This window comes from Puma concolor, chromosome C1 (assembly GCF_028749965.1).
Source record: "Puma concolor isolate L17-30 chromosome C1, mPumCon1.1.hap2, whole genome shotgun sequence".
In the NCBI taxonomy this organism is placed as follows: domain Eukaryota; kingdom Metazoa; phylum Chordata; class Mammalia; order Carnivora; family Felidae; genus Puma; species Puma concolor.
The window spans coordinates 31271570-31294223 of NC_141674.1; the positions used below are offsets into that span (position 1 = coordinate 31271570).

The following is a 22654-nucleotide window of genomic DNA, read 5'->3' on the forward strand; positions in this document are numbered from 1 at the left end:
ATCTTTAAACGCAAATCTCATCACTACCGCCCACTGTCTAACAGGTCTGCACTCGGAACACCCCAATATGGGCCCAAATCCCGCACTAAGAATGCCTAGTCTCGCTCTCCGCTCTCCCTTTCAGCCCTAAGGTGTCCCGGGCACGCCAAGCCTCAGTTTGATCTGCGCCAGGTCAGAAGCACGGTTTCCAGAGCCGGCGAAGTCGGCCGCTCTGCGGCTCTTTCCGCTTCCTCACGGCGGGAGTGGCGGCCCCCTCTGCGTCAGCCCCAGCTCAGTCCCGACCACCAGTGGGCTTGCGCTGGCCGGGAAGGTCCCGCGCAGGCCGCAGCCCTGCCAGGGCAAGCCAGGCACCGAACGACGCCACCTCCCCCTCGGGGGAAAGCGACAGCTCTGCTGCGTTGCCGGGTCCAGGAGGGAGGCCGGAACCCTCGGCGAGAGGCCGGCGTGGGAGGGAGGGAGGGAGGGGGAAGAATGTTGGTGCAACGCAGCTCCGAGCGATCTGACCGGGCGGCCGAACCGCAGCGGACGCAGGCCGGAACTCGGCGTGTGGACTTCGGCCCGCCTTGGGCCGGAAGTGGGGAAGGCGGGATTGTCCTTTTCCGGCAGAAAGTAGGAGGAACCGGGGGCGTCGCCGTGGGGAAGAGTGTTGGTGTAACACTGCCGGCTGCGCCGAGGGTTAGGATGGAGGCGGGTGTCTGTGTAGGGGCGCTCGGAAGGGACGGATATCGCTGTGGCACTGCGGGGACGCTCTGAGGGGACTGGTGTCGGTGTGGCACCGGTGCACGCTGAAGGAGCTGGCGGAACCGGGTGGCCATGGGGATGTGGGCGTCGCTGGACGCGATGTGGGAGATGCCGGCCGAGAAGCGTATTTTCGGGGCCGTGCTGCTCTTCTCCTGGACAGTGTATCTTTGGGAGACCTTCCTAGCGCAGCGACAGGTGAGCCTAGATGGGGCCCACCTGACCCCGACACCTGACCTGCCCGGGCCAGCGTCGGTCTCGACCCGCAAGTCCCTGGATGATTCCTGCGGCTCCAGCATCAGCCTCGACCCTGTGGGTCCCTACTAGGCCTCCTAAATTGGCCCTATGGCGGGCTTGGCCTTGAGGGTATTTGGTGCCTCTGGGAGGTTTTCCGCGACGTGATCCTGGGACCCAGGCCGGTTAGGGCCTGGTGAAAGGGAAGTCAGGGTTGACTTGAGTCGTGCCTGGCCCACAGCTTTCTTAGGATCCTCAGGCCCAGACTTACCTCCTTTACCTTTGGCAGAGACCCATGAGCCTTTAAAAGGAAGATGCAACATTTTTACCAATCACAACTTCCCGGTGATGCTCAACCATGGGATTAGGACACCATTTTCTGAAAATAAAGACTTAACAAATCCTTCTAAGGACCTGAACTTTTTTCCCTTAAAAAACAAACAAACAAACATGTATACAGTATGTTGTTTTGCCCAAAGAACAATATGTTCTTTTGTTTAAACAATTAGAGCTGTAAAATAGAAACTGAAAGTTACTTAATAACAGTTTCCTGGAGGTAATCATAATGAACGGCCTGCTGTTGGAGATGCGAACTTTTAAATGAGATAGATCTTAAGTTTGTCTGCTTTATTGTCTCTGATTGCTGATTTGTTTTATCTACATTCTTCTATGTTGTCATTGTGTCAACCTGATGGCTATGAGAACCTTTTTTTTAACTGCCAGAACTCTTTCTTGAGCATTACCTTCCTCTACAGTACACATTTCTTCTCTCGGGTTACTTTCTGCATGAATCTTTAAATTGGAATTTTTAGTTTTTCATCAGTGGCTGAGTTGTGTCTTGATCTCTTCTTTTAGCCCAGGATATTTTTTTTATTTACTTATTTTTTAGTCTTTTGAGTCTTCTTCTTTTTTTTTTTTTTTTTTTTTTTGTCTTTTTAAAAAGTAATCTCTGTGCCCAATGTGGGGCTCAAACTCATGACCCCAGGATCAAGAGTCACCAACTGAGTGCTCTACCAACTGAGCCAGCTGGGTGCCCCTTAGTTCAGGATCTTTAAAGAGGTGTTAAGCTGTATAGCACTAAGTTCTCTGACATAGATATCTTTGGATAACTTTATTAGTACAGAATCTTGAGGTCCTAAAGAAGATCCTTTGGATAAGGTAAACACAGTATATAGTGTCTAAATTGAGGGGCTTATTGAACATCTATCTGTCTTACTTTAACGATAAGCCCAGTTACAGTAACTGCTCTTTGAGAATGTCTCCTTTACTCAATTATGCTTAATTTTTTAAATGTTTTTTATTTATTTTTGAGAGAGCGACAGAGAATGACTGGGGGTGGGGCAGAGAGAGGCCCCAGGCTCTTAACTGTCAGCACAGAGCCTGATGTGGGGCTTGATCCCAAACTGTGAGATCATGATCTGAACCGAAGTCAGATACTTAACCGACTGAGCCATCCAGGCACCTCCTCAGTTGTGCTTTAATGTAATGCCTTTTATTGAGGGTTTGGTAAGGTGCTCAACAACGTATAGGGAAGCCATGTGTCATAAAACCATTGTAGGAGATACTGTCCATTATATTGCTTAGTTTCTGTGCCCTGTATTATGTCCCGTGGTCTGAAATTTACCATTTCGAATTTGGCATAATGATAAAGTTTGTCTTTTATTTTTTTAATTTTAGAGATAAGAGTGTGTGAGCAGGGGGGAGGGGTAAAGGGGAGAGGTAGAGAACCTTAAGCAGGCTCCATGCTCAGTGCCGAGCTCCACCCTGGGCTCGATCCCACTACCCTGGAATCATGATCTGAGCCAAAATCTAGAGTTGGATGTTCAACTGACTGAGCCACCCAAGTGCCCCAAGTCTGTCTCTCTTGAAGACCTGATCTGTTTCCATTTGTCATTCCTCAGATTTCTCTGAATTTAGTTTCCAGGACCAAGTTTAGTAATTAGCTACAATATCTGTTAATACTTATGGCTAGCATGGCTTCCTTCTCCTTTCCATGAGTTTGTTTTCTATATTATATAGGATGTATGTTTTTCTTGGAGTGAGTGGTACATCACCCTTTGTACATCACCATTTGTGATGTACAGTTTTGGTTTACATGTGCAGACTGAAGTGTGATGACAGCCCTGATTTTAATTTTCCCTTGTCAGCTAGCCTCTGAGTCTCTTGTTCTGCTTTTACTTTGCTGCGTCAGTTGTCTTCGCGGTCAATGCACTTGATCAAACGTAATATTTGTGTATATGTAAAGCAAATTCAGTAGGCTTAAGTGACAGGTTAAGGCTGTAACTACTCAGTGTTTGATCATAAATGACTATTGTAATAAATAAGGCGTTGGCTTGACTGTCTCAAAGTGTTTTCTTCAAAATATTTCAGAGACGGATATATAAAACAACAACTCATGTACCACTGGAGTTAGGACAGATCATGGATTCAGAAACCTTTGAGAAATCCCGACTGTATCAGCTGGATAAAAGTACTTTCAGCTTCTGGTCAGGACTCTATTCAGAGATTGAAGGCACTGTGAGTAAATTACTTTCTGGAGAGACAACTTATCAAAATGTTTAGTACTCTGTAATGTTGGTTTTCATTTTGTATTCTTGTGACACAAAAGAGGGTACCATATCTACACATCCTAGAATGCTTTTTTAACCTTTGTTACCAGTAATAATGGGTGTGGAGCAAAAGAGGCTCATACATAATTGTTAGTGAGTTGAAAACTGGCATATGATAACTATCGTAGGTCAGGTGTGAAAAAGAACCTTCTATTATAAGATATTAAGATCTTCTTCTTCTTCTTCTTCTTTTTTTTTTTTTTTTTTTTAGTTTATTTATTTATTTTGAGAGAGAGAGAATCCCAAGCAGGCTCTGCACATGAGGTCAGTGCGCAGGGCCTGACACAGGGCTCGAACCCACGAAACCATGAGATCGTGACCTGAGCCAAAATTCAAGAGTTGGATGTTAAACCAACTGAAGCACCCAGGCGCCCCTCTGAGATATTCAGCAGTCTTTACAGGCCTTCCTGCCTCCGTCTTAACTTTTCTATTGCCCTTCACACTGCAACCAAAGGAACCCTGAAGGATAATTCTGATCATGCTGTTCTCCTGCATAAAACCTATCCCTGGCTCACTGTTTCCTTCTGGGTGCGGTCCAGATTTTTTGGCATGAGTTTTGGGGGTACTTTTGACCTGGCCATTGCTTACTTCAGCTCTTTTTATTCGTTCCCCCAAATTCTTTCTCCTTTTTTGTCCAGCTTGGTTTCTTGTAACTTTGAGTTTTTTCACATGCTAGTATCTATCAGGGGTGCTCACCTCTACAAGTCCACTCTCTTGCTGGAGGCTGATTAATCCCCACTCTTCCATTAGGTTCCAGCTGAGACATCATCTCTTCTAAGAAACAGTTTGAGGGGCGCCTGGGTGGCTTAGTCAGTTAAGCCTCTGACTTCACTCATGTCATGATCTCACGTTTCATGAGTTTGAGCCCCAAATCAGGCTCTCTGCTATCAGCATGGAGCCCACTTTGGATCCTGTCTCTCTCTGCCCCTCCCCAGCTCACGTGTGTGCAACGTGCTCTCTCTCTCAAAAATAAACATTTAGAAAAATTATTAAAAAAAAGAAAAGAAACCATTTGAATCTTCCCCTGTCCCTCGAGACTGGTTAAGGCAGCATTCTTTCATTATTCCTGTCAGTACTTATCACATGGTGAGACTGATAGTTCTTTCTTTATTTTTTTTTTTTAAGTTTATTTCTTTATCTTGAGAGAGAGAGAGGAAGGGAGAGGATCCCAAGCAGGCTCCGCATCAGGAGCATGGAGCCTGACATGGGGCTTAAAGTCACAAACTGTGAGATCATGACCTGAGCTGAAACCAAGAGTCAGATGCTCAACCAACTGAGCCACCCAGGCACTCCAGACTGATAATTCCTTAAAGAAAGGATACTTTAAGGTCTTGTAATCATTTGGCATCTAGTGACTGGCATAAAATAAGCATATAATCCGTATTTCTTAAATGAAACAAGTGATGGGTCATTTTTACTTAGTAAAACAGACCCAGTCTTCCCCCCCATGCTAAAAGAAGAGAGGCTGTGTAGTGTAGAGCAGTGTTTCTCAGTCTTTTCTTCATGATCACCCCTGGCCCTGTATCTTTTTAGACATTTTTTTCTTTTATTAAAAAAAAAATTTTTTAAAGGTATCTATTTTTGAGAGAGAGAGAGAGAGAGAGAGAGAGAGAGAGAGAGAGAGAGACAGAGCATGAGTGGGGGAGGGGCAGAGAGAGAGGGAGACACAGAATCCGAAGCAGGCTCCAGGTTCTCGGCTGTCAGCACAGAGCCCAATGCGGGGCTCGAACTCACAGACCGTGAGATCATGACCTAAGCCAAAGTTGGATGCTTAACCGACTGAGCCACCCAGGTGCCCTTAGACATTTTTTTCTTAATCACCCCTCCATGAAATTTTAATACCACAGATATACTGTATATCTGTTTCTGTACTGTATGTATGTATATCTGTGCTTTATAAATAAAATGAGTAAGGTTTCTCTTCATTCCCAAACACCAGTTGTTGGTTTTCCACCTCCAAGAACAATTGAAGGTACATGGTGCGGAGGTTAAGAACCCAGGGGGCTTGAGTCTGAATCTCAGTTCTACCATACCAGCTCTGGGGCCTCAAGCAAGCCACCACTTCTGTGCCTCAGTTTTCTCATCTGTTAAAATTGTGTAGTGATATTTCCTCATTTGTAGTGTTGTTGAGAGGATTAAATGAGTTAGTATGTGTGAGAAGGTTCGAAAAGTTCCTGATCCATTATCAATGCTCTGTAAGTGTTGGCCATTATTATTATTATCATCGTGATCGTGATTATCATCACTATTCCTCTAGACCTCTTTTAAATCTCCAGTACCACTAAGAGAAAAATTCCTAAATTGAAAATAAATGAGGTCAGCTACCATAATTGTTTCTTCAGTTTAAGAGAAGAAACCAGCTGTTCAGAGCTTTGTTAAATGATGAAAACATTTCCAGCTGGTCACAAAATTTTCCTTGACAGTTACGGACTAGTGTGATTAGAACCAAATTATTACAAGTCTTTCCTATTTCCTCAGGATGATGCAAAGTAGCGAAAAGTTAAGAAGAGTTAAATCTTATCTGAAAAACAAAATTCATTTGGCTTTTAGGATATGTTGCAATTACTAGTAATTAGTCTTCTCAATGTTGATTTTTTAAATTATATTTTTTACAAGTCCAAGCCTGGTTTAGTTACAGAGATATTGAAGATTAGTATCGAAACTTGATGCTTTCCAACCAAGCCAGGCTTTATTGTGGTTTATATTTGGCTTTGATTAGTTTATCTGAAGCATTTCTTTTGTTAAGGTCCAACTGTGAAATCATCCTTCAGAGGGAGAGATGGAAGCAGAGGTGGTGAATTTAGACACCGTTCTCTTTCCTCACTGATGTTTGATTCTGTGAAGTTCTTTGGCTTACCCCTCACAGGGCCATTATAAAAAGACAGGCAAAACATTTTCAGTCTCTTTCGTTGTCACTAGTAAACAGTTCCAGGAAAGATGGGCAGTAGCTTGGTTGTTACAGTTGGTGAGCATGGGGGTGGTCTAGTTTGTTCCAGGAGATGACAGAGACAGGGAAAACACATATAGAAAGAGAGCTTTGTAATGTGCCTGTTTGATGTTACAACAGTGCTTTGAGGTAGAAAGGGTAGGCATTGTTATTCCCTTTTTATGGATGAGAAGGTGGAGGCTCAGAGAAATTAAATGGCTTGTCCATTTAACGGCCAAGTGACGATAATAAGTGGGAGAAGTGGGTTTCAAACTCTGCTCTTCTGAGTCTTTAAAATTGCATTGAAGAAACCATTCTTAAAACTCTAGGGACCACATCATAAATGTGCTGAATTTATCCTTGGGGAATTAGCTCTATTTACCGTTCGATGGGAAGCATTTTGTGTTACTTTGAAATCCTGTTCTGTTTGAAGACAGGTTCACTAATTCCTATTTTGTGTTGATTAAAATTAATAAGTTTTTATGTTTTGGTCACAAAGAACAAGTGCAAAGATTGATTTAAACTTTTTGTTGCCTCTTTTTTTCTATCCGAAGGAACATAAGCAGAGGCCTTGTGTGACCAATTACAGGTGCCACTGTTCACATAAATGTGACAGAGCACCCAGAGAGAAGGTGTCCAGCCTTTCTGAGACAGACTTTCCTGGTGTCTCACAAATGTCAGTGAAGAGCCTGATCAGGAAGTGGAAGGGCTGGACAGTTGAGGAGGGCAGTGTAGCAACATTGAAATTGTTGCTTTTCCAATTTCTGTGGGTTTCTGAGTGAGCACCTTGGCCTTCTTGAGCCTCCTTTTTTCCCCTCTTTGTGATGAGAAGCCGATACATATTATACCATATCTCACATGGTTTGTAGCAAGGACTGAATGAGTGAGATAATGTCGATGAAGCCATTAGTACACTGCTCAATACATAGCAGTCACGTCATCACTGGGTTTCTTTGGGCAAGTAACTTTAACTTCTGATTTTAGGTGTCTCATCTATAATGTGGTAATGACTATATGTCTTGCCTGCTTTGCAAGAGTCTAGTGGGATCTTATGTTTAAGAGTGATGGAGTTGTGGGGTGCCTGGGTGGCTCAGTCGGTTAAGCGTCCGACTTCGGCTCAGGTCATGATCTCACGGTCCGTGAGTTCGAGTCCCGTGTCCCGTGTGCTGACAGCTCAGAGCCTGGAGCCTGTTTCTGATTCTGTGTCTCCCTCTCTCTCTGACCCTCCCCCGTTCATGCTCTGTCTCTCTCTGTTTCAAAAATAAATAAACGTTAAAAAAAATATTATTAAAAAAAAAGTGCTGGAGTTGTTTTTGTTGGGCTCATTAGTTCTTGTTATAAGACATCCCTGCAGCCTGCTCAGTGAGATTATCAATAGAGGGAAACTTTACTGTTCACTGTGTTTTATATTTCATTTCCCAAAGTATACTAAACAAGGTTTGCGACAGCAGTTTCTAAAAGCATTCCGAGATGCATTTGAAATTCATATTAAAACTACCCTTGGGGCACCTGGGTGGCGCAGTCAGTTAAGCGTCCGACTTCAGCCAGGTCACGATCTCGTGGTCCGTGAGTTCGAGCCCCGCGTCAGGCTCTGGGCTGATGGCTCGGAGCCTGGAGCCTGTTTCCGATTCTGTGTCTCCCTCTCTCTCTGCCCCTCCCCCGTTCATGCTCTGTCTCTCTCTGTCCCAAAAATAAATAAACGTTGAAAAAAAAAATTAAAAAAAAAAAATAAAACTACCCTTGATACGTACTTAAAAGCTGGACTTTTAATAATAGGTGTTTTAACGTTTCACCAGAAGGCTTATAAATCCTTAATTTTGCATTATTTATTAGGATTAAGAACAGGATGAAAGAAGTGCCGTCTCAAGTCGATTAGTTCAACAGGCGGTGCATATACCAGACAGTGGTGCCAAAGCATATCTTTTGGGAAGACGGGGTTTACATCCAAGACTGGGTTAGGTGAGATAGCTGGATGAAGAGTTAAGGGAGCCTTTAAGACAGCAATTTATTAAACCCAAGATTTTCAGACTTTGGTGACTGTGCCTGGAGACTGCCAGGCTCCACTTCCAGTTCCTGATTCAGTGGTTCTGGGGTGGAGCCTGAGTATTTGCATTTCTAACACATTCCCTGGTGATGCTGCTGCTGCTGCTGCTGTACAGAAACTATATTTGAGGTCCATGGTATTAAACCAACCCAGCATACAGGGAAACATCTAAAAGATGGATGGCACCAAGTGTGGGTGAGATTGTAGGGAACAGGAGCCCTCCAGTACTGCCGATGAGGGTGTAATTTGGCGTAAACACTGCAGAGAACAAGCTGATCATAATACAAATACATTTACCAATCATTGTGGATGGATCTAAAAATATGTAGAGTGTAAAAAGCAAGTTGTAGAATAAGTACAATATAATGTTATTTATATATAGTCTCAAAAAGCATATATGAATCACTATATTATTTATGGATACATATATAAAAATGGAAAGTAGATTGGAAGGCTTCCCATGAAATACACGATAGTGCCAAAACCTGTCAAAACCACAATGAACTGTGTGTGAACCAATGAGAATATTGTGCTTCTAACCAAGGAGTGTGATTGATCGTCGTGTTCCTGAGACTCCAGGGAAAGGAAAACTAAACCGATTCCTCTTTAGTTTCATAAACTTAGTATCTGTTGTGGCAGGTTGTGTTTTGTAAGCATGCATTCTTTTCAGATTTTAAGAGCAGCTTGCTCATTCGAATGTCGTGGTGATTTGGTGAATATCTTTGTTCACTGTATCTGCCCAAGACAAAGGGTGGTGCTGAGAAGGGGGCCTCCTCCTATGAAACCCTGACTCCTACCTCAAGATTCACCTTTTCCTTACCTGGGGAAAGCACAGATATCCCATTCCGTCCCTCAGTTTGGTAAGTGGACCTGACTCTCCACTTACACTGATACTAATACTTTGTCCTGACGGATGGGGGCTGTTTCCTTTTAGGCAAAAGCCACTTAGGGAGCCACATAGCCTTGGTTAGATCCCATTTATGTGACTCATTAGCCGTGAGATTCTGGATAAATTGCTTACCTTTTCTAAGTTTAGTCCCTGATCCATAAAACTTTTGTTGTGGTCTTTTGGCAAATTTATTCATTCATTCATTCATTCATTCATTCATTCATTCATTTTACAGCTTCACTTTATAGAGACATAATTCCCATACCATCCTAATTTATCTGTATAAAATGTACAGGCATAAATACTTTACCAGGCTAAACTTAGTATCTCAATTGGTTTGTATCCACGTAAATGCATATTTTAGCCTAAATAAGATAGGTCTCTTTTTTCTTCAGAGATTATTATTTTGTCCTTTTTTCTTTTCTTTTTTATGTTTTATTTATATTTTGAGAGAGTACGAGTGGGGGAGGGGCAGAAAGAGAGGGGGACAGAGGATCTGAAGCAGGTTCTGCACTGATAGGCTTGACAACAGAGAATGCAGGGCTTGAAGTCACGGACCACAAGATCATGACCTGAGCCGAAGCAGGATGATCAACTGAGCTACCCAGGCGCCCCCTGTCCCTTTTTCTTTATGAAATGTTCTCATCTGATAATTTCTAGTCTTCAAATTTAACCAAAGTATGTCTTGTTTTATAGCTTATTCTTCTTTTTGGAGGAATTCCTTATCTCTGGAGACTTTCTGGACGGTTCTGTGGCTATGCTGGCTTTGGACCAGAATATGAGGTATGTGATTCATTAGCATATATATTTTAGAGTCTTACTTTTTGCTTGGCCAGCTATACATGGAAGTTAATTTTTTGGCTCTGTCTTAAGCTTGCTTCTCCGTTTGTACAATCCTTGTCCACACATGCTATGTTAGGATAATGCTAGTTATTGTAGCACACTCCAGAATTTCAATAGCTTATCACAATACTTTATTTCTCAATCACAGAATAGCCTCGCGTGAGTATTTTTGGCCAACAGGTGACATTCTTCCACATGGGGAGCCAGGGACCCAGTCTCTTTTCATCTTATGGCTGTGCTGTCTCCTGAGTGCCCCAGAGTTCTCTGCGTCCAACAGGCAGGTGGAATGAGGGGGTGGAGAAAGTACATCCTCTTCTTAATTCCCTTGGCTCTGTAGTATCCTTTGCATTCACATCTTGCTGGTGAACCAGTCATTTAGTCTCGGATGTAAGGGAACGGGGGAATGTGCGCTCCAGTTAGGCAAGCTATTTCTCAGGGACAACCCCTTCCTTCCAGTGAAAGGGGAAACAAGAATTTCGTTGAACCCACTCAGCAGACGCTCTGTACCATACGCAGTTAGCACATACTTCAAACAAGGACAGGGAATGTATCTTTGAGAGTCTCCTTGGAGCTCCTTGAGTCGACTACCCATTCTTACAGAAGTTCCATTCCCTGGGCAAAGCCCTAAGCCTGAGACTCCCTGACCTGTGGTGGATGCTAGGACACTGCCTCCTGACTTCTTGTTGGAAATTGCCAACTCTCTTCCCTCTTTCCTGATTGTTTATTTGAAATGATGGCTCTCTTCTACATGTATAGGTATCTTGGGTTTTAATTCAGCTCATCCTATGTTCCTTTTCTGTATACCTTTTTCTAAATCAGCCAAACCCTTTAATTTTTTTTTTTTTTTGACATTTATTCATCTTTGAGATGACAGAGAGAGACAGCATGAGCGGGGAAGGGGCAGAGAGAGGGAGACACAGAATCCGAAGCAGGCTCCAGGCTCTGAGCTGTCAACACAGAGCCCGACGCAGACTCAAACTCACAAACTGTGAGATCATGACCTGAGCCGAAGTCGGATGCTCAACCGACTGAGCCACCCAGGCGCCCCTCAGCCAAACTCTTTAAAGACATGATCTAGTATAAGTTTCTCTGCCTTGTCCCAACCAGGCTTGCCATCTTGTCCTCTTCCACTTACAGGGTGCTCTTTTCTCTCTCCGTGCTTTTGTAAATTGCAAGGAATTCTTCCTTTCCTTGTCTCTCCTGTCCCTTTAGTTTACCTCTTCAGAGTGGCATCCTGAGTCTCCTCAGCCTTGTAAGCCTTGCAAGCCTTGCTTGAATTTACCAGCATATGTAGCTGTCTCTCATTTTTTGGTTCTTTTAACCATTTTGTCTATATGGCTTCAGGTGACTTTCACATAGTGCCTATGTAATAAAAGAAACATTGTTTTATTGCCTCCTCTGGCAAGTAAACTCTGAGATACAGATGTTGTTTCAGACTTTGTAACCCATAGAATCAAGCACATTGCTTGAAATCCTGTAAGTACTCAGCAACTACCTATTGATTTGTTCACTAATCATTCATTTGAAGAAGGAATTAATATTACACTATAAAAACCGCCGCTGTTTTCTTCTTGTGTTTAGATCACTCAGTCCTTGGTGTTTCTCCTGTTGGCTACGCTTTTCAGTGCATTGACTGGTTTGCCATGGAGTCTTTATAATACTTTTGTGATAGAAGAAAAGCATGGTTTCAATCAACAGGTAAACTAGAGAATGCAAATATTCTCTTTTATTTATTTTTTTATTAAAAATTGTTTTTAATGTTTATTTATTTTTGAGAGAGAGGGAGAGAGAGTGAGAGCAGGGGAGGGGAGGAGAGAAAGGGAGAGAAAGGGAAAGGAGAGAGAAAGGAGACACATGACCTGAGCCGAAGTCGGACGACCAACTGACTGAGCCACCCAGGCGCCCCTCAAATATTCTCCTGTAAATATAAAGACTTCTTTGTGCTTTTTTGCCCCTCTGCTGGTAATAATTGAAGCATAATTTGCTATTTTAGAGCATGAATTCAGTGAAGGAAAAGGAACTGCAGATCATAGGTTAAAGTCTTGCCATAAACTCTTCCAGTCTAGTATCCTTTTGCTAACATTTAAATGGGTTGATTTTGAACTGTAAAATGCCAGACATTTACTTGTCGTCTTAGACTACCTACTGTCATATAATATAGACTCACTGCCTTTTAACTGTTAAAATTTCTTTAATAGGGACGCCTGGGTGGCTCAGTTGGTTAAGCATCCGAGTTCGGCTCAGGTCATGATCTCAGGGCTCGTGAGTTCGAGCCCCGTGTTGGTCTCTGTACTGACAGCTCAGAGCCTGGAGCCTGCTTCAGGTTCTGTGTCTCCCTCTCCCTGCCCCTCCCCGACTTGTGCTCTGTCTCACTCGCTCTTTCTCAAAAATAAATAAACATTAAAAAAAATTAAAAATAAAATTATGTATCCTTTATATTCACTTATTATTTACTTTAAAAGCAGTTTCTCATTTTCTTGTGATGATCTTTTCTTTTTTCAGACTTTGGGCTTCTTCATGAAAGATGCAGTCAAGAAATTTATCGTGACTCAGTGCATTTTATTGCCTGTGTCTTCACTTCTACTTTATATTATTAAAATTGGGGGAGACTATTTTTTTATATATGCCTGGCTGTTCACATTAGTTGTTTCTCTGGTGAGTAAAATCTTTGTTTCATTTTCTTTTACAAAATTTTCTTGGCAAGATAACTATGATTTAATCTTCATTAGCATGTAAACAGTTCTTGAGAAGCAAATGAAATATAAATAAGTGGTCATCTAAATTTCCCCCTTGGTTTCTGCTTTTGGGTATAGAAATAGGAGAACTGACCCTGACCGTAGATTTTTTTTCTCCTTATGCTGACTCGGATCCTAGAAGCTGGTTATTAGTTACCGTTAATAGTTGTCAGGCAGTTTTAGGCTGTGCATTTGTGAGTTGTCACCAGAATGGATGACTAGGTTTGATCATTCAGTCCCTCTTTACTGAGCTCCAGTGCCTAAACATCATGGATGTTTTGAAGGAAGACTAGATTTAAGAGGGATAAGAAAAAGAAACCCTAAACCTGCCTGATTTTTTTCTGCCCTCTTTCCCCTGCTTTTTCCCTCCTCCATTCGTGCTTTTTTATCCCTTCTTCTCTGCTCCCTTCCCCCTTGGTCCTCACTTCTCTTCTCCCTTTTCTCCCCTCCCCTCTCTTCCTTCTCCCTCCCTTCCCTCTCACCCCGCATCTTCCCTTCCTCACATCTTTGCTTCTTCTCTCTACCATATTCTAAACCACTTCACAACGCATACACTACAACACAATGAAAACAGTCTGTTCCCAGCTCCCAGAAAATAGCATCTATCAGCTCTTCAACTCCTGTGACGATGAGGTGTATTTTAGTCTGAATTGCCATGGTGCTCACTGCTTCACTTTCCCTGGTGGGATCGAGCTCCAAGAACAGGTGCTAGTTGGATTTGCACATATCTGTGTATGGCCAATGAAGTGAGAGGAAAGAGCAGATGGAATGTTCCAGAAATGCTTAAGGAAGTGCCATTTCAACCTCAGTGTACACTGTGGGTAATTAATTTTGTACACTACAGGTAATTAATTTTAGTAGACCACCCAAATAATAGCACACAATCAAGCTCTAGTAATTAATTTTTAGCAAAGAATGCAGGTCTCTCGTGATTACTCTGAAAGGCAGAATTCCAAGTTATGATGGGCTTATGAAGTAGCAGAAAGTCCCAAGATAGTTTTTGAGTGGACCATTTGACTTTTCAATTATTACCACATAGAGACTACTCACTTTGATTTAATTTAACAGATACTGAACACTTATTATCTGGTAGTATTTGGGGTTGGGAATACCAGAACAAATGAAAAGATCCATGTTCTCAAGGCTAGATCAGGGAGTTGTTTTAATATGATTGAATCTGTATAAATGGCAGTGTTTCTTTAAGAACGTATTCATAGGGCCGCCTAGGTGGCTTACCCCGGTGGGGCTCTGCTGACAGCTCGGAGCCTGCTTAGGATTCTCTGTCTCCCCTTCTCTCTTTGTCTCTCTCTCCATCCTCCTCTGTGCATTCTCTTTCTCTCTGTCTCTCTCAGAAATAAATAAACATTGGGGCGCCTGGGTGGCGCAGTCGGTTAAGCGTCCGACTTCAGCCAGGTCACGATCTCATGGTCCGTGAGTTCGAGCCCCGCGTCAGGCTCTGGCCTGATGGCTCAAAGCCTGGACCCTGTTTCTGATTCTGTGTCTCCCTCTCTCTCTGCCCCTCCCCCGTTCATGCTCTCTCTCTGTCCCAAAAATAAATAAATGTTGAAAAAAAAAAAATTAAAAAAAAAAAAAGAAATAAATAAACATTTAAAAAAATGATGGAAAGTCAGATTTCTAAAAAAAAAAAAAGCATACTCATAGGTTGTTCTGACATTTATTTTTCAGGTGCTTGTCACAATCTATGCTGATTATATTGCCCCTTTATTTGACAAGTTCACACCTCTGCCTGAGGGAAAGCTTAAACAAGAAATTGAAGTAATGGCAAAGAGTATTGACTTTCCTTTGACTAAGGTGTATGTTGTTGAAGGTAAGGCTATCCGGGGGTAAGGAGGTTTTACTCAAGTGTTTTGATTTGTTAGGATTTTACAATTTGGCTTCTGAAGATTTCTAGGACTTGGTGGCAGAGTCCAGGGATAGAAACTGGTAGCCTGATACCAAGCCTGCTCTTACCTGCAGCTGTGTTGGGTTGGCTTTACCGTGTTGGTTTTAAGTTTTGGCCAAGGCCTTTTTCACTGCTAGTTGTATCATGTATATGACACTGGTTTAGATACTTCTGTTACCTTCCTGGCTCCCTCAGGGAATGGAGTTGGACTTTCGCATAGTCCAGTTCCACTTAGCTCTAGTTGGGGGCTTATAAAATAAAACCAGCGATGCTGGCTTTGTCTCATCCAACAAAACTTCCAGTGTTCTGGAGGAGTCCAATTTCACTTGCACATACACCAGAAACTGTAGTACCATTGGATACTTCAGATTAGTTGTTCTCTGCTTTTTTGATGATTGCTTTTGAGAGTTAAGCTATGTATTAGCTTACGTAAGACTACTAAAGTCTCAAGCCCAAAAAGACGTAGAGTAAAACTGTTGTATGATACCATGACTTTCAGAATCTATAATTAAAAGCCATGTAAATGTGTGAGGCACCGGTTCTGCCTCTGCCAGTGGGATCTTGGACGAATCCCTTCACGCCTCTCGGTTTCGCTTTTGCTTCTCTAAACCATAGTTTGGCAAACGTTTTCTGTAAAGGGCTAGTCAATAAATATTTGAGGCTTTGTGGGCCACATGGTCTCTGTTGCAGCTCTTGAACCCTGCCATTAATTAGTACAGAAGCAGTCACAGATAATGCATAAGCAAATGAGCATGGCTATGTTCTAATAAAATTTTATTTATAAAACCAGGTGGGAAATTAAATTTGTTCTGCAAACCATACTTTGCCCATCACTCCTTTAAATAAAAAAAGGAAAAAAAAAATCAGTGAGAAACAGCTGTACTGAATGAAGGACTAGAACCTGAGAAGTAACTGCAGGGCCAGGGCGAAGAGATGACTGCGATGGGAAAGAATGAATTAACAGCAACTAGAAGAGCATAGACATCTCAGACTTGTAGTGGCTTCAGAGGTTATACAGCCTGGCTGACTGCACAATTGGGACATTTCCATGGGGGAAATGGTAGAAGAATGACAATTCACACTACTTCTTTAGCCTCTGGGATCACTACTCTTTTAGTGAATAGTAAACTGGAAGTGCAGTAATCAGTGCAGAAGCATGGTCTCTGAGGGGTTTTTATTGAAGGGGGCGGCCTGAGTTGCTTATCACTTAAGTTATAATCAGAGAATATGAAATGACAGCTAATGATATCAGAATAGAGGTAATTGATGTATAAATATATACTGTCAGTGCCATATGGTTTTAGATGAAATAAGGATGGCTTTATGGAGAATTACAACATGAGCTGGGACTTTATGGAAAATAAGGATTTGGCCTTTTTTTTTTTTTTCCTCACTCCCTGGCCATCTTGTGGGGCCAGCCCACACCTAAGGCAGGAAGACGGTGGCCACAAAGATGAAAAAGCCACTGGAGTTGATTAACTCTGGGCTGCAAATCAATATGAAAAGTGGAAAGTATGTGCTGGGATACAGGCAGACTCTGAAAATGGTCATCCTGGCCAACAACTGCCTAGCCTTGAGGAAATCTGAACTAGGGTATTATGCCATCCTGGCCAAAACTGGTGTCTGTCCCTACGGTGGCAATAGTATTGAATTGGGCATAGAACGTGGAAAATACTGTGGAGTATGCACACTGGCTATCATTGATCCAGGTGATTCTGATATAATCAAAGCATTCCAGAACAGACCAATGAAAAGTAAATCATGCAACTTTTTTTTGTTTTAATATAACTGGCCAGAGCGTGTTTAAAAAAAAAAAAAAAAGATTTGAGTAGGTGGAGGGTAGCATATGAGAGGTCAGGTTGTGACATCAATAGGCTTGGGTTTGAATCCTGTTTTGTTCTGTTTTTTATAGTTTATTTTTTAATTTACATCCAGGTCAGTTAGCATATAGTGAAACAATGATTTCAGGAGTAGATTCCTTAATGCCCCTTCCCCATTTAGCCCATCCCCCCTGAATCCTGTTTTTTATCACAAATTACCTGTGTGACTTTGGCGACTTACCTTTGCTAAATGGAAGTTTACTGATCTGTAATGTATGTTTTTGTTCTTAATAATGATCACAGTCCTCGGAAATACTTTGAATGACTAAGTGTTGTTACTACTAATAACAATACACATTATGGATTTGTAAATTGACAGGGATATTGTAGTGAAAAGTCCACAACATTCTGTTCTCAGAAAGTACCAGATAGCAGGTGCTGGGCAGAGAATCTAGTGTGATGTGATGCAGGATGACTGAGTAGATACTTTAGATTGGGTCATCAGGCAGGACCTCTCTGAGCAGATGAGTGTTAGCTGACACCTGAAGGAAGGAGCCATCCATGCTGAGATTAGTAGGAAAACCTTCTAGAGCTTTGTGTCTTCAAGAAACAGAAGAAAGTCCAGTGTGACTCAGCACAGCAGAAGGGTGTTATGACATGAACAGTGTGAGATATACACAGGAGTCAGTCCACACAGTCCTTTGTAAATCACGGTAGGACCTTGGGTTTTATGTTAAGTTCAAGGGGGAAAATCCATTAGAGGTTTTAGTGACATGGTCTGGTTTGTACTTTTTAAATATTGTGGGCTGCTGTGTGGAGAAAAGGTTGTAGTGGGAGGGCAAGAGTAGCAGCAGGACGAGCAGTTAGGAGACTGTGGTAGGGGTCAGCGAGGAGGTAGGGCAGCTTAGACTAGGACAGTAATTTCTAGAGTGAAGTGGATGCATTGGAGATGTGTTTCAGAGGTAGAGTTGATGGAATTTATTCAGAGATTACCTGTGAAGGAATTGGGGAAAGGGAGACACTTAGGGTAATGACCTAGATTTTTGGCCTGAGCAGCTGAAAAATGATAGTTTACTGAGATGGGAAAACTGAGCAAAGAGCAGGTTTGTGGGGGATTAAGTTCTACTGGATTAAGTTCTACATTTTGAGGTATCTATTGAACACTGTATTAGAGTTCCTCAAGCAGTGATTAGCTCTGAGTGAGCAGTAGAACCAACTGTGGCTAACTGAAGCAGGAAAATGCCTTATTGAATCAATGTTTGATAACTCACAAAGTCACCGGGAAAGTTAAGTTTACAAGCTTGGAAAATGGACTGTTCCCAGGGAGATGAGGAGGTTAGAATCACATTGTAGAACCATGCTCTTGCCTCCTGCTGTTGAATTCAGTAGTTTGCTCCCTTATATCATCCCTACCACTTGTATCCATAGCATTAATTCCTCACTGCCCTGGTTCTTTGCATAATTAGCTAAATCTTGAGAGTCCCCAGTAGGTGCATCTGATTGAACCAGGGCACGGGCTGACTGCCAGAAGTGCTGGGGATGCGAATATCTGGCCTTTTAGATTTCTCAAATGAGAAGCAGTCTCCCACAAGACTTACATGGTGAGAAATTTCCTAAACTCTGAAAGGAGAATTCAACATGGAGCAGGAAAACACACACACACACACACACACACACACACACACACACACACACGAATATAAATAACAAATCTGCATTAAAGACCTCCTTGTGGAGATATACAGATGTCAGATAAGCAGCTGGATATATGAGTCTGGAGTTCTAGGGAGAGGTCAGGGCCAGAATATTGATAGGGAAGTATCTGGCACATAGATGGTGTTTAATGCCATGAAGAGGACACTTAGACAAGAGAAAGGGGCTCAGGTTGAAGTCAGTAGGAGAGGAAGAGCCAGCAATGGAGGCTGAGGAGGAGAGACCATTGAGGTAGCAATAAAGCCAGGAGAAAGTGGTGTTTCTTTTAAGACAGGAGAAGAAAGTCTTTCAGGGAAGGAGTGGTCAGCTGTGTCAAATGCTGCTGAGGGGGTGCCTGGCCGGCTGAGTTGGAAGAGTAAGTGACCATTGATCTCGGGGCTGTGAATTTGAGCTCCCATGGGGTGTGGAGATTACATAAATAGATAAACAAAAAATGCTGCTGGTAGGTGAAGGTAAGACATCATAAGACATGAAGACACAAATGGCAGTGCCTTACATTGGTTTTTCAGAATTCTCAAGTATATTACTTCATATCTCAAGTGGTATCATTAACCCATTCAGTAAACAAGCATTATGGAATATACTACATGCCACTACAGTGATACAAAAAGCTTATGGTCTAGAGCAGGGACTCTTAAACTTTAGTGACTATAAGAATATTCTGGAAGTTTTGCTAAAAGACAGATTCTTGGGCTCCATTCCCAGGTGTTTTAGTATCTACTTTTAACAAGCTCCCCTAGGTGATTTTGGTATAGGTATTCCTTGAGCTACACTTTAAGATATTAATTTTATTTTATTTATAAGCGTACAATTTGCTTACTTCCATAAATAAGGCAGCTTCTAAGAAGTATTTTTAATTTAAAAATTAGAATCAAAGGAGACATAAATGAGATAGAAGTGTAAGACCTCTGAATTACACATAACTTTCCAGATGCTGAGGTCCTGAACTACTGACAAAATTGGACCACGTGTTTGACTCTTAATTTCTAGGCAACAAAACCAAAAGATGAAAAAATAAACACACAAATAGGTTAATATTTATCAAAGTCTTACTATATTCTAAACATATATACTTCTATATATGTAAATATACTGTATTCTACATATATTGTTGGGGCGCCTGGGTGGCTCAGTTGGTTAAGCATCCAACTCCAGCTCAGGTCATGATCTCACCGTTTGTGAGTTTGAGCCTGTGTCAGGCTCTGTGCTGACAGCTTGCTCAGAGCCTGGAGCCTGCTCCAGATTCTGTCTCCCTTTCTCTCTGCCCCTGCCCCACTCACACTCTGTCTCTGTCTCTCTCAAAAATAAACATTCAAAAAAATAAAAATATAAATAAATAAACATATATATATATTGTTAAGCATATTTTACACTAGAAGTGTGAATAGATACAAAATACACATTTTCTGTGAGACATCTCAAATTCTCAGGAGAAACAAATGTTTTATCATTTCTTCTTTTTAAGAAATGTATAGGGGCGCCTGGGTGGCGCAGTCGGTTAAGCGTCCGACTTCAGCCAGGTCACGATCTCGCGGTCCGTGAGTTCGAGCCCCGCGTCAGGCTCTGGGCTGATGGCTCAGAGCCTGGAGCCTGTTTCCGATTCTGTGTCTCCCTCTCTCTCTGCCCCTCCCCCGTTCATGCTCTGTCTCTCTGTCCCAAAAATAAATAAACGTTGAAAAAAAATTTAAAAAAAAAAAAAAAAAAAAAAGAAATGTATATAAGTAATAGTAGTAGTTTATGGATCAAGTGGTATACAATTGATTTACTTAGAATTTCTCATGTAATCTTTAATCCAGTTCAATGAGCTAGAGATTAGCCTTTACCATGAACAGGTAAATGAAGCTTAAAGAGATTAAGGAAGTTTCTTACATTTACACAACTAGTACATGGCAGAGCCAAGATTTGAACCCAAAGTCTGCTTTTAACCACTAATGTCTCTATACAGTGTAGAACATTTAGAAAATAAAGAAAAATATAAAGAATCAAATAAAAAAATCAACCATAGTTCAGCTCCTGTTAGCCACATACTGTTAAGTATGTTCTTTTTTTTTTCCAGTCTTTTTAAAAATAGCTTTAATTTTCTTCTGATTCTAGAAGTAAGTATACTTATTTTAAAAAGCCTTGAAAAGTATAAAGGATGGAACAAAAGTCTATAGTTCTAGCAGCCAATGGTAAACACTTCAATATATTGATATATGTCTTCATAGGCTTGTGTTTATGCTTTTCTATTTACATGTATTTTTTTTCATAACAATAATGGAACCTTATATACATGAAGTTTTGTATCCTTCACAGTATATTGGTGAACTTTTTTTCCATCTTGTTAAGATTCTTTCAAAAGTATTGCTTTTTTCTGGCTGTTTAAATTCCATTTCGCAGTTTTACCGTAATTCAGTCATTCCACTACTGTTGGATATTTAGACTTTCCCTATTGCTGTAAAGCTGTGCTGAGCACAAATATTTGTTGGCAATATGGCAGGAAAACAGACAGTCTCCACTGCTGGTGGTGATTTATGTTGATACATTTTTCTTCAGGTATTAAACAGTTTGAAAATGTTAATGTCCTTTGCAGTAATGCAATTTCTAGGAGTCTCACCAGAGGACCCCAGACTTTTTAATTCTTTTCCATGCTTTGAACTGTCTTTTCCTTAGGATCTAAACGCTCTTCCCACAGCAATGCTTATTTTTATGGCTTCTTCAAGAACAAGCGCATAGTTTTGTTTGACACTCTACTAGAAGAGTATTCTGTACTAAACAAAGCCATCCTGGAGGAGTCTGGCATGGAAGCCCGCAAAGATGGAGAAGGGGACAGTGAAGAAATAAAAGCTAACGTTAAAGTGAGTTTTTCTTTTCCTAAGAGGCCCTGGGCTCAGTTTTTATAAACAGTTACTATGACAGCTCAGAATAATATCAGTTTCTGTGCAGTGAGTGGTGAATTAAAGGAGACTACCAAATAAGAACACTGTGGCACCTTTATAATTCTGGTATTTGGGAGAGACTATCACTATTATTACATGCTAACTACCTCTCAAGCTTTTATAGAATGTACACATGGAAATCGGAAGTGTAAGACAGGAAAATTCTTATGATTATAAGCTGTCTTTAAAACAGGACTTCATATATATTCTTGATATGTTTATGATCAAAGACTTCCCACAGGTAGGCCAAAGAGGAGATAAACATTTGATTTTTACCTCATTGAGATGCAGAAATGATAGGCTTGGCAATGGAGAGACTTGGATTTGAATCCTGGTTCTGTCATTTAGTAGCTGTGTGTCCTTGGGTACACTATATAATGTGGTTGGCTTTCTTTTGTTTGTTTGACAAATATTTATGAAACCTGTATTCTGTGCTGAGATACTTTGCCTGGCACTAGAAATGCAAAAATAAAGAGGGAAGATCTCAAGAAGCTTGTGATCTGAAGGGGAGAAACATAATTTTAACAGTGAAGCTATGTATACTGAATGCAGGGGGAGCACAGGAGAAGACATGTCTTAAATCTGACTTGAGTCTCAGAAAGCTTTTTCGGGGGGCTCCTGACTGGCTCAGTCAGTAGAGCATATGACTCTTGATCTAAAGTACCAAGACTAACTGGGGGAAGAAGGGACAATGATAAGAAACAGCACAGTTTTAATCAGGAACAGCCAGCAGTATTTCTATATGTATTGGAATATGCTATTGGCCTTGGTGTCATTCAGAGATGATTTTGGTTCTGTATAACTCTAGGCAATATGTTAAGTTCTCTAAATCATTGATCATTGATCTGTCTCTCTTTTTTTTTTTTTATTAAGTTTATTTATTTATTTTGAGAGAAAGAGTTGGGAGGAGGGGCAGAGAGAGAGGGAGAGAATCTCCAGCAGGCTCTGACATGGGGTTCAAACTCACAAACCATGAGATCATGACCTGAACCAAAATCAAGAGTTGGACCCTTAACCAACTGAACCATGCAGGCGACCCTAGATCATTAATTTCTTTTTTTTTAAGTTGATATATTTTGAGAGAGTGAGCATGCACGTGTGTCATGTGCACAAGACGGTGAGGGGCAGAGAGAAGGAGAAACAATCCCAAGCAGGCTCTGAGCCATCAGTACAGAGCCTGGTGCGGGGTTTGAACTCATGAACTGTGAATTCTTAAACTGAGCTGAGATCAAGAGTCAGATGCTTAACCGACTGAGCCACCCAGGCACCCCTGAATCATTGA

At 41.6% G+C, this 22654-nt stretch overlaps 1 protein-coding gene and 1 pseudogene across 3 annotated transcripts in view; both read left to right on the forward strand.

The window, feature by feature from the left end:
* The first annotated feature begins 625 nt into the window (after window positions 1–625).
* Window positions 626–22654, forward strand: part of ZMPSTE24 (zinc metallopeptidase STE24) — a 43930-nt gene continuing 21901 nt past the window's right edge. The window contains exons 1-7 of one of the 3 annotated variants that reach the window (XM_086716593.1): window positions 627–936; window positions 3343–3489; window positions 10137–10223; window positions 11865–11981; window positions 12786–12938; window positions 14705–14846; window positions 21107–21291. In XM_086716593.1, the coding sequence (XP_086572719.1) occupies window positions 814–936; window positions 3343–3489; window positions 10137–10223; window positions 11865–11981; window positions 12786–12938; window positions 14705–14846; window positions 21107–21291 (954 nt within the window). In that variant the 5' untranslated portion in view covers window positions 627–813. Of the gene's footprint in view, window positions 937–3342; window positions 3490–10136; window positions 10224–11864; window positions 11982–12785; window positions 12939–14704; window positions 14847–21106; window positions 21292–22654 lie in introns of all 3 variants that reach the window. The other 2 variants (XM_025934986.2, XM_086716592.1) reach the window with 2 other exon arrangements.
* On the forward strand, window positions 14853–19922 carry LOC147577943 (large ribosomal subunit protein eL30 pseudogene; annotated as a pseudogene).